The sequence below is a fragment of the Diceros bicornis genome, chromosome 7 (genome assembly GCF_020826845.1).
Source record: "Diceros bicornis minor isolate mBicDic1 chromosome 7, mDicBic1.mat.cur, whole genome shotgun sequence".
NCBI lineage: Eukaryota > Metazoa > Chordata > Mammalia > Perissodactyla > Rhinocerotidae > Diceros > Diceros bicornis.
The window spans coordinates 64,561,269-64,574,103 of NC_080746.1; the positions used below are offsets into that span (position 1 = coordinate 64,561,269).

The following is a 12,835-nucleotide window of genomic DNA, read 5'->3' on the forward strand; positions in this document are numbered from 1 at the left end:
GAGTGATGTGTGCATTGCCAGATTGTGCCCTTAAAAGTAAGGGTATGCTTTCTCTTTCCCCCATCTCACTAGTTGGGAAGGGGCCTAGCAGACATAGTGCTGAACTCTCTTGGACCTTCTCTCAAGGACCACTTCCTTGGAGAAGGCAGAACAACTAAAAGGCTGCCATATTAGCCCTGGAGTACTCATTCTTGGACAGTTCTATGAGAGAAAAAAATAAACTCCTATCATGTTTAAGCCATTGTATTTTGGGGTCTTTTTGTTATTACAGCATATGTGTAGTAGGCAGAATTTTAAGACTGTCCCCAAGGTTTCCCACTCCCTGTGTACACACCCTGCATAATCCCTAGGACTGTGAATATCACAGATTTTACTTCTTCAATTAGGTTATATTATATGGCATACTTGACTGTAAGAAAGGGAGATTATCTGGGTGGGCCTGACCCAGTAAGTAACCACATGAACTTTGTAAAAGTGGGGAATTTTCTCTGGCTGATTGTAGAAGAGGACATCAGAAAGATTTGAAGTATGAAAATCTTGGGTTTGAGGCACTGTTGCTGGCTTGAAGATGGAGAGGCCATATGACAAGGAAGTCAGGTAGCTTCTAGGACCTAAGAGTGGCCCCCAGCTGATGGCCGGGAAGGAAACAGTGACCTCAGTCCTACAACCACAAGGAACTGAATCCTGCCAACAACAAGAATGAGCTTGAAAGAGGATTTTCCCCCAGAGCCTCCAGACAAGAACTCAACCCAGCCAACACCTCAATTTCGGACTTATGATACTTTAAGCAGTGAAGCCAGCCAAGCCATGCTGGACTTGGATGTACAGAACTGTGAGATACTAAATGGGTGTTGTTTTTAAGCTGCTTAGTTTGTGGTAATTTGTTACACAGCCCTAGAAAACTTGTCTGTCTCCTAACTGATGCACAAACAGAGATGTACATAGGCTCTGAGGTGGGAGCATGCTTGGTGTGATCAAGCACAGCAGGAGTAGAGTGAATAGGGAGAGAGAGTAGGAGAGTAGGTTACAGAAGTAGCAGGCAACTGATGAGATAGCAACTGGTAGGCCATCATAGGACTTTGGCTTTCACCTGAGGGAATGAGATGATAAGGCATTAGTGGGTTTTGTGCAGAGGAGTGACAGGATATGCCTATATTTGAGAAGGGTCACTGGCTGCTCTGAAAAGAACAGATTTTAGGGGCAAGGGTGGAAGCAGGGAGACCAATTGGAAGGCTATGGAATAATCCAGGTGAGAAATGATAGTGGCTTAGACCAAGGTTGAGCTCTTAGTGGGTGAGAAATAGTTGGATTCTGGGTATATTTTGAAGCTATAGCCAACAATTTGCTGAAGGAGTAGACATGGGATGTAGGGGTCCGGGGGGAGGGTGGGAAGTCAAAGGTGACTAAGGATTTGACATGAGCAACTGGAAAAGTGGACTTGTCATTCACTAAGAAGGGGAAGACAGTGAAAGGAGCAGGTTTCTTTTTGAAGGAGGCAGGAGTCTGTCTACCTTTGGACATTTTAAGTTTTTCAGTTTGGAGTACTTATCAGATATCCAAATGGAGACATTAAGTAGGCAGATGGATGTACGAATCTGGATTTCAGAGCAGCGGTGCGACTCTATCATGCTGAATTTCTTTTGTTTTAAATCATTCGGCTCCCCACCTCCCATTTTGAGATCCCTGTGTTCAAGGATTTTACCTTATTCGGGGTTTTTTAGGAGAGTGAGATGGGGTAGGTGGATTTGTGTGTGAGTAGGGGGGTTCCCAAAAACATAGCTTATTGGTGCCTGGCGCTAGCTTAGACGGTCAGTGAATGGATACACAGAAGCAGGGATTACACCTGCCCACGACGCCCCCAGGAGATCGACCATGTCATTTTTCCTCAGACCCGGCCAGGCAGACCCCCTGTTCCCGAGGCGTGCGGGCAGCCGGCGGGATTGGCGTGAGCCGCGGCCCTCCCGGCGCTGGCCCCGCCCCCTCGGCCCGCCCGCCGGCCGGTATTCGACCCCCGCCGCTCCCTTCGCCGGCTCCTCGGGGGCTCCGGGCGGAGGCTCGGGCTTCACCGGATCCCGTAACCGTTCTAACCGCTGGGAGAGGTTGGAGCTGCGGGTGAGTCCATGGCTCGGATCCGTTTCTCTTCGCCCCTGGAAACACTCTCGCCACTGTCCCCAGGAGGGTCTCTTGTTCCCACACTCCCACACAGCCCGCCTCCTCCCCCTCTCCCTCTTCCTCCCGGCCCAGGTCTTTTGCCACTTTTTCCTCTCCGCTCGCTCCCCCCGCCATCCCGACCAACTAGTTCTCTGTGCCCGTTCTTCTGCTTTCAGCCCATGGGCTGGGCGGGTGGGATGGGGGCTTCGCTGCCTCTGAGTGACCTATTCCTCCCCTTCAGGCAATCACCAGGCTCCACTCCCAGTGACGGTTCCTTGCTGCTACCGAGGTTCTGTGAGCCTTTCGCTGTGTGTCACTTTGCCTCTAGAGTGATCACACGTGTGTGTGCCAGTCTCTCCGTGTGTAGGTGGCTGTGAGTAGAGTGAGCCTGTGCCTAGGACCCAAGTCTAAGTTCATCTGTTTCCCCTACAGGCACTCCCGATGAAACCTCATCAGCAGCTCTATCCCTCTTCCCTTCCTTTGCCTCCTGTACCCCTTAGGCCAGGTGAGGTGACAATGTCCTGGGCGATGGGAAGGAACTCTTGTGCAGGGAGGGCCCCCACCTCTGCCCTGGGCCTGCTTCGCTAGAGTCTTTGGGGAAGCTGTAGGGAGGGGGAGGGTCTCAGGAAAGGCCCTCTGCTGGTCTGGCTTCGCCCTGCAGCTACGTGCATTTCCCCTAACCTTTGACCATGACCATCCCCTGCCCAGAGCCTGAGGCCCCTTCTCTTGCCTCTCTCCTGGGCTGGGGCAACCAGGTGAGGCCCAGCAGCCAGGAACCTGGAACTGGCAGTCGGAGCCTGAGCAGTGGGCAAGGTCAGTTCGACAGCAGTTGAATGCCCAGCTCCTCTTGGTCTCTGGGACAAGGGTAGGCTTGTCTCCTGAAGGGACATCATCTGAAGCCCTTGGATCTCGGCAGCACTCTGTATGTGTCCTAGACAAAGAAGAGCAGCCCTGGGGCTGTCAGAGGAAACAGAGGCGGTCCCTGAAGGCAGTGACTCAGTCAGGGCAGCCCACAGTGCTGGAGCCCCTGGTAGCTGAGCTCCAATCTCTGTTCTCAGCTGTGCTGCAGGACGGCAGCCCTGCAGCTTGGCACTACCTGCATGCAGTGCTGGGTCTGCTGCCTCCATATCGTGCACTACTTGTTGGTCACCTTGATTTGCTGCCCTTCCTGGAGCAGCTGTACCGCTGGGCACCTAGGGTCCAATCCCAGCTCCAGCTGGACCTGCTAGATGCCATAGACCAGGCTTTTCCCCCAGATGTCTCTTTGTTAGAGAGTGCCTCCCATGTTGACTGCTGTCCCCAGAAGGAGAGGTTCCATCATGGGCCCCCACGTCCTGCCTGCCCTTTTGTGCAGGCTCGGTGGGGTGGGCAGCAAGTAAAGGAGGAGTTGGCCACATGGCGGCGACCACTTACATTGCCTGAGCTACAGCACAGCCTGGGTATTGTTGGTGCTGAGGTGGCCCTAGAAGAGATCCGGTGGCAGGATGGCCTTAGTCTCCTGCCCTTGGCACTGGCGACGGACATCCTTGTACAGTATGAAAGCAGTGACACTGACAATGCAGAGGAGGAGCCTGTTGGAAGAAGAGAGACTAAGTAAGTGGGGGACCAAGTCTGGGGCTTTGAGCAGAGGAGAGAAAGAAGCCGTTTATGCTACCCCTAGGGTCACTTGGATGTCTAGAGCCAGCTCCCTATTGACTTTAGGAATTAGCCTGACCCCAAGCCAAGCTGGTGGGAGGCTGCTGCTCGCTTCCTTTTTTTCTACGAAATAAACCCTGTGGTCCTAGTGTTAATCCCCATAGGGAAATGCAGAAATTCATGAAAATCAAAAGTCAGCCATGAGGAAGCCAAAGCTTCAGAAAACAGCTTGAGTTCCCAGACTTCTTTCTCCTATGGTGCTGGAAGCCTCTTGACTTCTTTTTCTCACTCATTCGTAATCCCTGAGCCTTGCCTGTGGGCCTCCCTAGTGCTGGGTGCTGGATGCTGGGTCCTTCCCTCTAGATGCTCCTCGGTGCGCACTGGTCCAAGGGGTCTTCCCACTCATGTCTATGTGGGCGAAACCAGCTCCAAAGCAGATCAGAGTTGGCAGCACTGCCGGAGGGACTTTCATTCTGACCTTTCCAGTGTCTTCTTCCTGCCCTGCCAGTGTGGGTATCCTGGCCCCTTGAGTGATGATTTTTTTCCCCAGTCTGGTTCTCATTGCTCTGTTCAGGATTTCAGGATGCCTGCAGAACCCTCTTCTGAGGGTTCTCTAACTCTAGTCTTGGAATTTCTCCCCGTCTTCTGGCCTGATTTTCTAAGTGCTTTGCAGCTTGTTTGTGACACATTCACTGGCTGGGAAGAAGGTGATTTTACCTTTAATCAAGCTTGGCTTCCTCAGTTTTTGCCCTAAGTTTATGGCTGGGTCAAGTTTTTCCTGAAGCCTTAGAGCCCTAATGGTGGACAGATAGGCAGGCTCCTGGGGCCCTGATGGAAGGTGGCCAGTATCAACAATTTATGCCTTTAATAACCCCACAGACTCTTCATTTTTCACAGACCTGCCGTGTGCCCTGACTATAAGTTTCGTTTCCTAGGGGAACTTAATTGAAGTGAAAATGGGCTGCGATGTTGGGAAGGGGTCAAGTTCTCTGCCCTCTCTCTGGACCTGGCGGTAAATCTCTGAGGCCTAGCTAATGTGGCTTAATTTGCATGAAGTTCTCCAGGACTTGCCTCCCAGGCATTCATTCATTCAACAAGTATTACTGGATACCTAATATAATAAATATCAGGAACTGCTAGATGCTGAGGATACAGAAGTGAACAAGACAGACCGAATCCCTTCCCTTGGCGTTTTACAGTTTAGTTAGCGAGATAGATGTTAAATAAATGGATACAAGTAGAATATAATTACAAATTGTGATAAGTGCTACAAAATCGAAGAACAGTGCCTTTCCCCTGGCTGCTCCCCTGGGGGGGGGGGGTGTGTGTTTGTGTGTGTATGCAGTTGGGGGAAAGCACATCAGAAGAGTTTGGTTTTAGATTAGAGTTAACAAAATATCTTGCAGGTTAGGAGGTGAAATAAGAGGAGAGTTTCAAGGAGGAGGGAACAGTCAGTAGTGTTAAATCCTACTGAGTCAAGTAAGAAAAATCTGAAAAATGTTTGTTGGATTTAGCAACAAAAGAGAAGATTGGCAAGAGCAGTTTCCATGGAGTTATGTGAGGAGGAAGCCAGATGGTAGTGTGTTCAGGAATGAAGGGGAGATGAAGAGGGGGATATTGCATTTTACTATTCTTTCATGAAGATTGGCTTGAAAGGGAGAGAAAGATAATAGGACAGCAGAGTGAAAGAATAGTGGTGTCTCAGTAGGACTCTTTTTTAAAAAAGAAAGAAAGATGAAGAGATGTTCATAGCCCTTAAGACAGTGCTTGAGAAGTGGGTGCTCAATAAATATTTGTAGAGTGTAAATGAATAAATATGGGCTAAGGGGAAGAAGAAGGAGAGATTGAAAATACATCATGAAGAGGGAATAAGGGATCCAGAACACAAATGGAAGAATTAGCCTTGCAGACAAGAAAGGACACTACTTCCCCTCAGATTGGAAGACAAGATTAGGATGGGAGTGTGTGCAGATAAATGTGTGGGAGGGCAGGTGAACTTGAGGGAGTTCCTGGCTGAGAACCTCAGTTTTCTTTAGGCAGGGAAGAAGGCAGAGAAGGGGAGGGACTGGGGGCTTGGCAGGGATGGGCATGAGGGTAGCTGGAGGCCTGGAATAGCAGCTGAGGAGCCTGAGGACTCATACTAAGACATGGCAGAGTGAGCCCACAATTGAGACTGGACAACAGGAATCTATAGATAAGCCCATATTCCTAGTTCTGTGATCCTCTGAATATGCCTAGATCAGGTAGGACTTTAATTGTTGAGAAAATGAACTTTTAATAGCAGTTACACCTTTAAGATGTTCTGATCCGACATCAAGATCATAAACCCTATTGTTGATATAAACTTTACATAGGATTGCACTGTTATCTCTGGACTATCTTGTTTTGTTGATCTAGGTTTGGGACAATTAATGACACTAGTATACTTTGGTTGAGTCTAAGTTTGATTATTCAGAGTTGTTTTGTGTGGTGTGCTCTGAGGTCACCCCAACCAAAATTATTAGTCCAGGTAATTAACTTTTGGTTTCTTGAATAATTAATTTTCATATCAATTTTGTTGACTGATGTGGTAGAAGAGTAAGAAGATTGAGGCAGGCTTGAGCGGTTGAAGGATGCACCATTGGATTCTGGCTGGAAAGGAAAGGAAGTGAAGCTGGGGTTGGGTGATGATGGGGGAAGAGCAAGAAAGAGTCACAGGCATGGAGATCATGTGGGGTTGGAAAGCAGGTATAATGGGAGCAAAGATAGGAGATCTAGAAGGTTAGGAAGGCTGTCAGAGAGGGGAAATCCAGGACTATGGGCTTGTGAGGTGATGAGTTGAGAAAACAAAGTATTCCTGTTACTTTTGCTCAGTATTGTATAATACTGACTTCATAGTAATCATAATCAATCCAGAATGATTACTCATTTATCAGAAAGGGGGAGTGGTTCGTGCACAGGCCTGTGTGAGTATAGCTGCCTGACTGTGTTACATCGTGGACTGCATTTGCTCAGTCTGTGGCCGCCTCAGTGTATAGGCAGTAGACAGGCTCTGACAACGCCATATCAGGTCCTCTCAGGCACCTGATCTATCTCCTCCTCTCACTGGCCACCAGGGGCAACCTGACCTCTTTGCTCTGCCTCTTCTCTCTTAATTTGTTATCATACAGGTCTCAGCTTGACTCTGAAGTTCCTGGGGAGAAGGCCTTCCAAAGGAGAAGCACTGGCTTCTTACCTCAGATTTCCCTGCGGGGTAGCCAGGTGATGACCATTTTGAAGACAGAGAGATACCTGAAGAAGATCCACTTCCTCTATCTCAATGTGGCTCCCAGCCGGTACTTTAGGTAAGAGCCCATATCCAGACCTCTTCTCCTACTCCCACACTCCCTGGTTTCCTCCCCTGCTATCTTCCCCTCCTCCTCCTCTCCATACTCACTCCTCTCTCGTCCTTTGTCCTCTCCCCTCTCATTTCTCTTCTGTCTCCCAGTTTCCCTCCCTCTTCCCTTCTCCTCAGCCTCCTCCTCTCCGCTCTCCACCTCTTCTTTGCTTCCCTTTGCTCTCACAGCCTTTTGTCTTAGTCATCCTTTTCTACTTTTTGCTCTATCTTCTTTATTCTGTCCTAGAATGATAGAAACACTTGGTCATCGCCTCAGAAGGGAATTTAGTGGTGGTGTCTTCCAACACCAGTGCAACAACCAGGTGTTTGTTTAAATCTTTACAGTCAGGGAAGCTTTGTGTTCCCCAAGGCATGCTGTTCTTAGACTAAACCAAAATCTGCTATGTTTAACTTTTACCTCCTGGTCCTAGTTTTATCTCTGGGGCTATAAAAACAAGTCTCCTCCTTCCACATGACTCAAGAGGCATTCATGCACTTTCTTCCATTAGATCTAAATCTTACCTATTTTTAAAAGCCCCATTCAGGTCCTATCTCTTCCTAGAGATAATAATAATAATTACTGTTAATCAAGCTTTTCTATATACCAGGCATTGTGCTAATAAACACATGACATGTGTTATCTAATCCTCACCTACCAGGTAGGTGCTGTTATTATTTCCATATATGAGACGAATAGACTGATGCATAGAGAGGCTAAGTAACTTGTCCAAAGCCACATAGTAAGTGGTGGAAACAGGACTTAAACCTAGGACTGTCTTAACTCAAAAGTCCATGCTCTTAAGCCACATCTGATAAATTCTCCCAGAGAGCCTTATTTCCTGCGTACACTGATCTCTTTCTTCTGAACTTAGGTAGCACTAATGATCTGCATCTTCCATTCATTTGCTGATCAATTCGTTTAATAAACGTTCACTGAGAGCATTGTGCCAGTTATTAAACAATCGTCTCTTGGCTGTAATTCTACTCTCTCTCTCTGCTTTGTGACACTGGGGCTAAGACTCTGCAAACTTCATTTTTCCTTTTTCAGCTGGCCTCCTGTTAGGTTTGATTAATAGGGGTGCTAGAAAGAGACTGGAGAGCAGGATCAGGGGAGAAGAGACTTTCTTCTTCCTTTGCTTGCTCTTCCTGTTGGCATTGCCCCAGAAATGGTCCTTCACCCTGGCAGCAGCAGGCACTTTCTGAATCAGCCTCTTCATAATCCTGAGAGGTACTGACACCAGCTGAGTGGCCCCTTCCCGTCAGAGTTCTGAGTCTCAACTCTCAAGGCCACTCCTCCAAACTCCTTAGGCACTAATAGCAGCCAGGCATCATCTCCTTAGAAATCCAAGTCCCAACTCTACAAGCCCCTCTTCAAGCTCATAGCTTCTAAGAACCCAAACCTCTTGCCTTTGTTCCTCTAGTTCAGGAGCTGCATCCATTTCCTGCATATATTATCTCTGTGCTGCCTTAGTGTTCCCTTTTTCCTTTTTCAGTCCTCTGACACCTTTTTTTTTTTTTTTGTGAAGAAGATCAGCTCTGAGCTAATATCCATGCCAGTCCTCCTCTTTTTGCTGAGGAAGACTGGCCCTGGGCTAACATCCGTGCCCATCTTCCTCCACTTTATGTGGGATGCTGCCACAGCATGGCCTGACAAGCAGTGCATCAGTGCGCGCCCGGGTTCCGAACCCTGGGCCGCCAGCAGTGGAGCTCACACACTTAACCGCTACGCTACAGGGCAAGTCCCCTCTGACACCTTTTTAAAAACACAGTCTCTCTATTAAATTCACTTTGTTGAAATGCCTAGTGTGGTTTCTGTTTTCCTGACTGGACCCAGACTGGTGCAGAACTTAGTATCATGAGTGGTCCCAGGAAACGATCCTCAAATATGGGATTCTGATATTGGTTTGGTAATGTCCTTGGCCTTGAACGATACTGAGCTCCTTGCTAAAGGGAAATAGGTCCAGTAATCCATGACAGGTAGTGGTATCACAATTAATTATCACTTGTGGTTGAATACGATGACTACCTACTGACACCTAGTGGCTGCTCCACTTGACCGTCTGGCGGTGATGATAGTAATGGTAGCAATGTGGGATGGGATGCCTGTTGACCAGGGTGGAGAGCTTACAGAAAGAAAATTACAAGCTTCGGGCTTTAAACTATCAGCTCAGTCATAATCAGAGAAGCAGCACAATCAAAGATAATTAGGCACATAGAAAGACAAAAAACCATGAGCAAGAGAACTAAAACAGAAATGAATAATTACAGGGCCAACATCTGCCAAAGAAGGAACCCAAGGAAGTGAGTTTAGCATTTAGTGCTGCTTTTCCCCAAACAGAGGTGCCTGTCGATTCCAGCAGAGGCAGTTGTGTGTCAGTTTTACTATATGCTCCGAAAGACTGAGAAGAGGAGCTGAGCTTTCGACAGACTCAGAAAGCTGAAGAACAGAAGTTGCGGTTCAGGGCCCATGCCAAGGAGGGAAGTGTTTTCTGGTTCAACCGATATTGTAACCAGGGTCCCAACACCAAGCCCAGGGGATTTGATTTGTGGGTTCTCTGATACATTCACACAGATAATTTTCATATTTTATCCAGATATTTTGCCTAGTTTTTCTAGGTGTTCTCAAGTGGGAGTGTTGGTCCAAATTTCTAGTGTACCATCAACAAACGTAGAAGCCTGGCATTTATTGTTTCATTTTGTTTGTTTATTTGCCATTTAACAGGGTTTTTTTCAATGTGTTTGAATTTATCAAATTTTTCTTGTATTTGTCCTAGATTTTGATTCATATTTAGGAAGGAATTTATTCCTTCACTTCCTTAGAGTCTTTGCTCGACTGTCACCCTCCCCACCCTCCCCACCCTATCTAAAATTGCTCTCCCTCCTCTTCTGGCACTGCCAATCTCCTTTTCCTCACCCCCCAACCCCGCCATTTATTGTATTTATCTTCTTTCTTCTCCAGTAGAATGAGAGCTCTATCAGGGTGGGGAGTTGGGTTTGTTATATTTAGCAATGTATCCTAAGGGCTTAGAAGAGTTTAGCGTAGAGTAGAAACTCAGTGACATTTGTTGAATGGATGAATGAAATACCCAAAATTGGAGCAGATTTGGAGGGAGTAAATGATAAGTTCAGTATAGAACTTGCTGTGTCTCAGGTAGATGCAAGACATAGAGTGTGAGGTGTTTTGGAAGCAGTGAATACATGGGTCTGGGACTCAGGAAGATCTTGGCTTACCCCAGTTACTCTCTAACATCACTTAATCCTCCAACTGATCTGCGTCCTTTGAGGGTAAGGACTCTGTAGTAGTTATCTTTATCTTTATCATCTCCGATCACAGCACCTGGATAGAAAGGGAACTTGGTGATGGTTTAACTAAGCTTCATGAAGTCAGGCACTGGATTTTTCTTGTTCACTGCTGTATCCTCAGTGCCTGACATAGTGCTTGGCATCATAAACATTTGTAGAATGAGTAAATATCCCCCAGAGGAGCAGTGGGGAGTGAGGAGAGTACTCCCTAACTCCTGGCCCTGTGCAGAAAGAGTAGCTTCCATCAAGAAAGTCATGGGGAAAGGAGTGTCCCCTTGGGAGATCCAGGGACCAGTTAGGATAGGAGGCTATCCACTGGGAAGCTAAATGGCCCAGTGGTTAAGAGAGGGGGATTGAGTCAGGTAGATTTGGTTTTAAATCCTGTATTCTTCCCTTAACTGCCTTGGTCAAAGTTATAACTTCTCTTTGTTTCAGTTTTCTCATCTGTAATTTGGGGAAAATAGTACTTGAGAAGATCTAGTCACTTTATCAGAAATGAACTAAAGTTTATATATGACTTGACTTAGTGAGTTTATTCTGATATCTGTCCAAATACTCAAGTCATTTGCTTGATAATGTATTCTAGAGAGTGAGAGAGGTAAGAGGTAGAGGAGGGCTATTTTCTCTCTTGGGTATTATAGGCATAGGACCTAGGACATACAGATTTTAAAGGGCTTTAAAATATATTTAATGCTTAAAAATATTACTGGCTCCAAGTTATGAAAAGAAAACTGCAAAATGAAAATGAATAAATGCTTTATTAAATGTGCCCATAGCATTATGCTAACTAGTCTACTGCAACTAGATACAACTACTGTATAGCCCCGTATAAATTGTACGTAATGTGGGTTGTAGGTGCACCTTGCTGAAGTAAGAGAACTTAGTAGGATTTTAAGGTGGCTCTGGAGGCACGAGTCTGGCTCACAAGGTTGCAGGTTTCCTCTTTATTGGCCTGTGTCTAGCCTTCTAGTTGCCCCCTCCTTTTCCCCATTCTCAGTTACTCCAAACAGCATTCCCTGATTATCTCTGCATGGTATTTCAGTACTTAGGGATATACGTATTTTATCATTTCTAAGATACACATTTTTTTCACATTTCAACATCTCTGAAATTGTGATGCATCTTACAAACTTGTAGAGTATCATATTGGCAGCATTTTTTATTTTAGTGTTTCATTAAAAATGTGCTACAGCTTACAACTGATGGTCTCTTAGATTTGATGGGATGTAAGGTATCTGGGTTTGGAGATAGAAACTTCTTGGAACTGGCTAAGTGCCTTTTTCTTTCTTCTCATCTATCTTTGGCTTCCATTTCTTCTCCTCCCCCCCCCCCCCACAAAGCCCCAGTAGATAGTAGTATGTCATAGCTGCACATCCTTCTAGTTGCTGTATGTGGGACGCAGCCTCAGCATGGCCGGTGAAGCGGTGCGTCGGTGCATGCCTGGGTTAAGTGCACGCACTTAACCACTAAGCCACGGGGCCAGCCTCCATTTCTTCTTAATAATATTTGTTCCATCTTTCTAGTTTGAAGATCGTTCGTCTCTTTTTCCCCTCTTCCCCCTTTCTTCTGCCTTCCTTCCTGCCTCCTTGTTTTCAACTCCCTGTCCTTCTTTTGTCCCTTCCTGAAGTCTGCACAAATGCCTAGGGCTCCTACTGATCAGAGCTCTTTTTCAAAGGCCCTACAGCCTGATGGTGGTGCCACCAAACGAGGTGAATCCTGAGCACTACATCTTCTCTCCCTTTGGCATCCTGCATGTACATCCTGTGGAGGGCAGTGAGACAATGACACTGGGTACCTGGCACCGCCACTCTGTCCTCTGGCAACAGCTCCAGTTCATTCCATTCTTCAAGTATTGCCTCTTACGCAAGGCCTTGGCCTGGTAGGTGATGATGGGTATGGGACTGGGGGGGAGGTGTTGCAGAGAGTGATAGCACGTTGTCCCTGCCCTCTGATCTGCAGTTGGAAGAAGAGTATGAAATTGCAGGGGCTACAACGGTGCCAGACTTTCCTAGGGAAGAATCTGCTCTGTGCTGTGCCCCACTTTGGAGCTGGGCTGCTCCATATTAGCAGGTGAGGTCTTCAAAACACAACCTCAATGGATTTTTAAAAATCATTTTTACAGAAGGTAATAACATGTTCCTTGTAGAAAATTTGGAAAATACAAAAAAGCACAAAGGTAAAAAATCTTTAATCCCACCACCCATAAATAACCACTATGAACATTTTGTTGCATATCTTTGTGATCTTTTTTCTATCACATGTATAAATGTGATCATACTTTGCATACTGTTAAGTAACTAGTTTTTTCTCTGAATAATATATTCTGAACATATCTCCATGTAATTACATATTCCTCCATCAACTTGCCCCAGATCACACAATTATTAAGTA

General features: G+C 46.5%; 1 protein-coding gene across 1 annotated transcript in view; it reads left to right on the forward strand.

The window, feature by feature from the left end:
• The first annotated feature begins 2,025 nt into the window (after positions 1-2,025).
• The window catches only part of DNHD1 (dynein heavy chain domain 1), a 68,888-nt gene continuing 58,078 nt past the window's right edge, over positions 2,026-12,835 (forward strand). The window contains 6 exon segments of the mRNA XM_058545840.1: positions 2,026-2,112; positions 2,584-2,656; positions 2,907-3,744; positions 6,936-7,109; positions 12,120-12,323; positions 12,404-12,514. Coding sequence (XP_058401823.1) covers positions 2,593-2,656; positions 2,907-3,744; positions 6,936-7,109; positions 12,120-12,323; positions 12,404-12,514 — 1,391 coding nt within the window. The 5' untranslated portion in view covers positions 2,026-2,112; positions 2,584-2,592.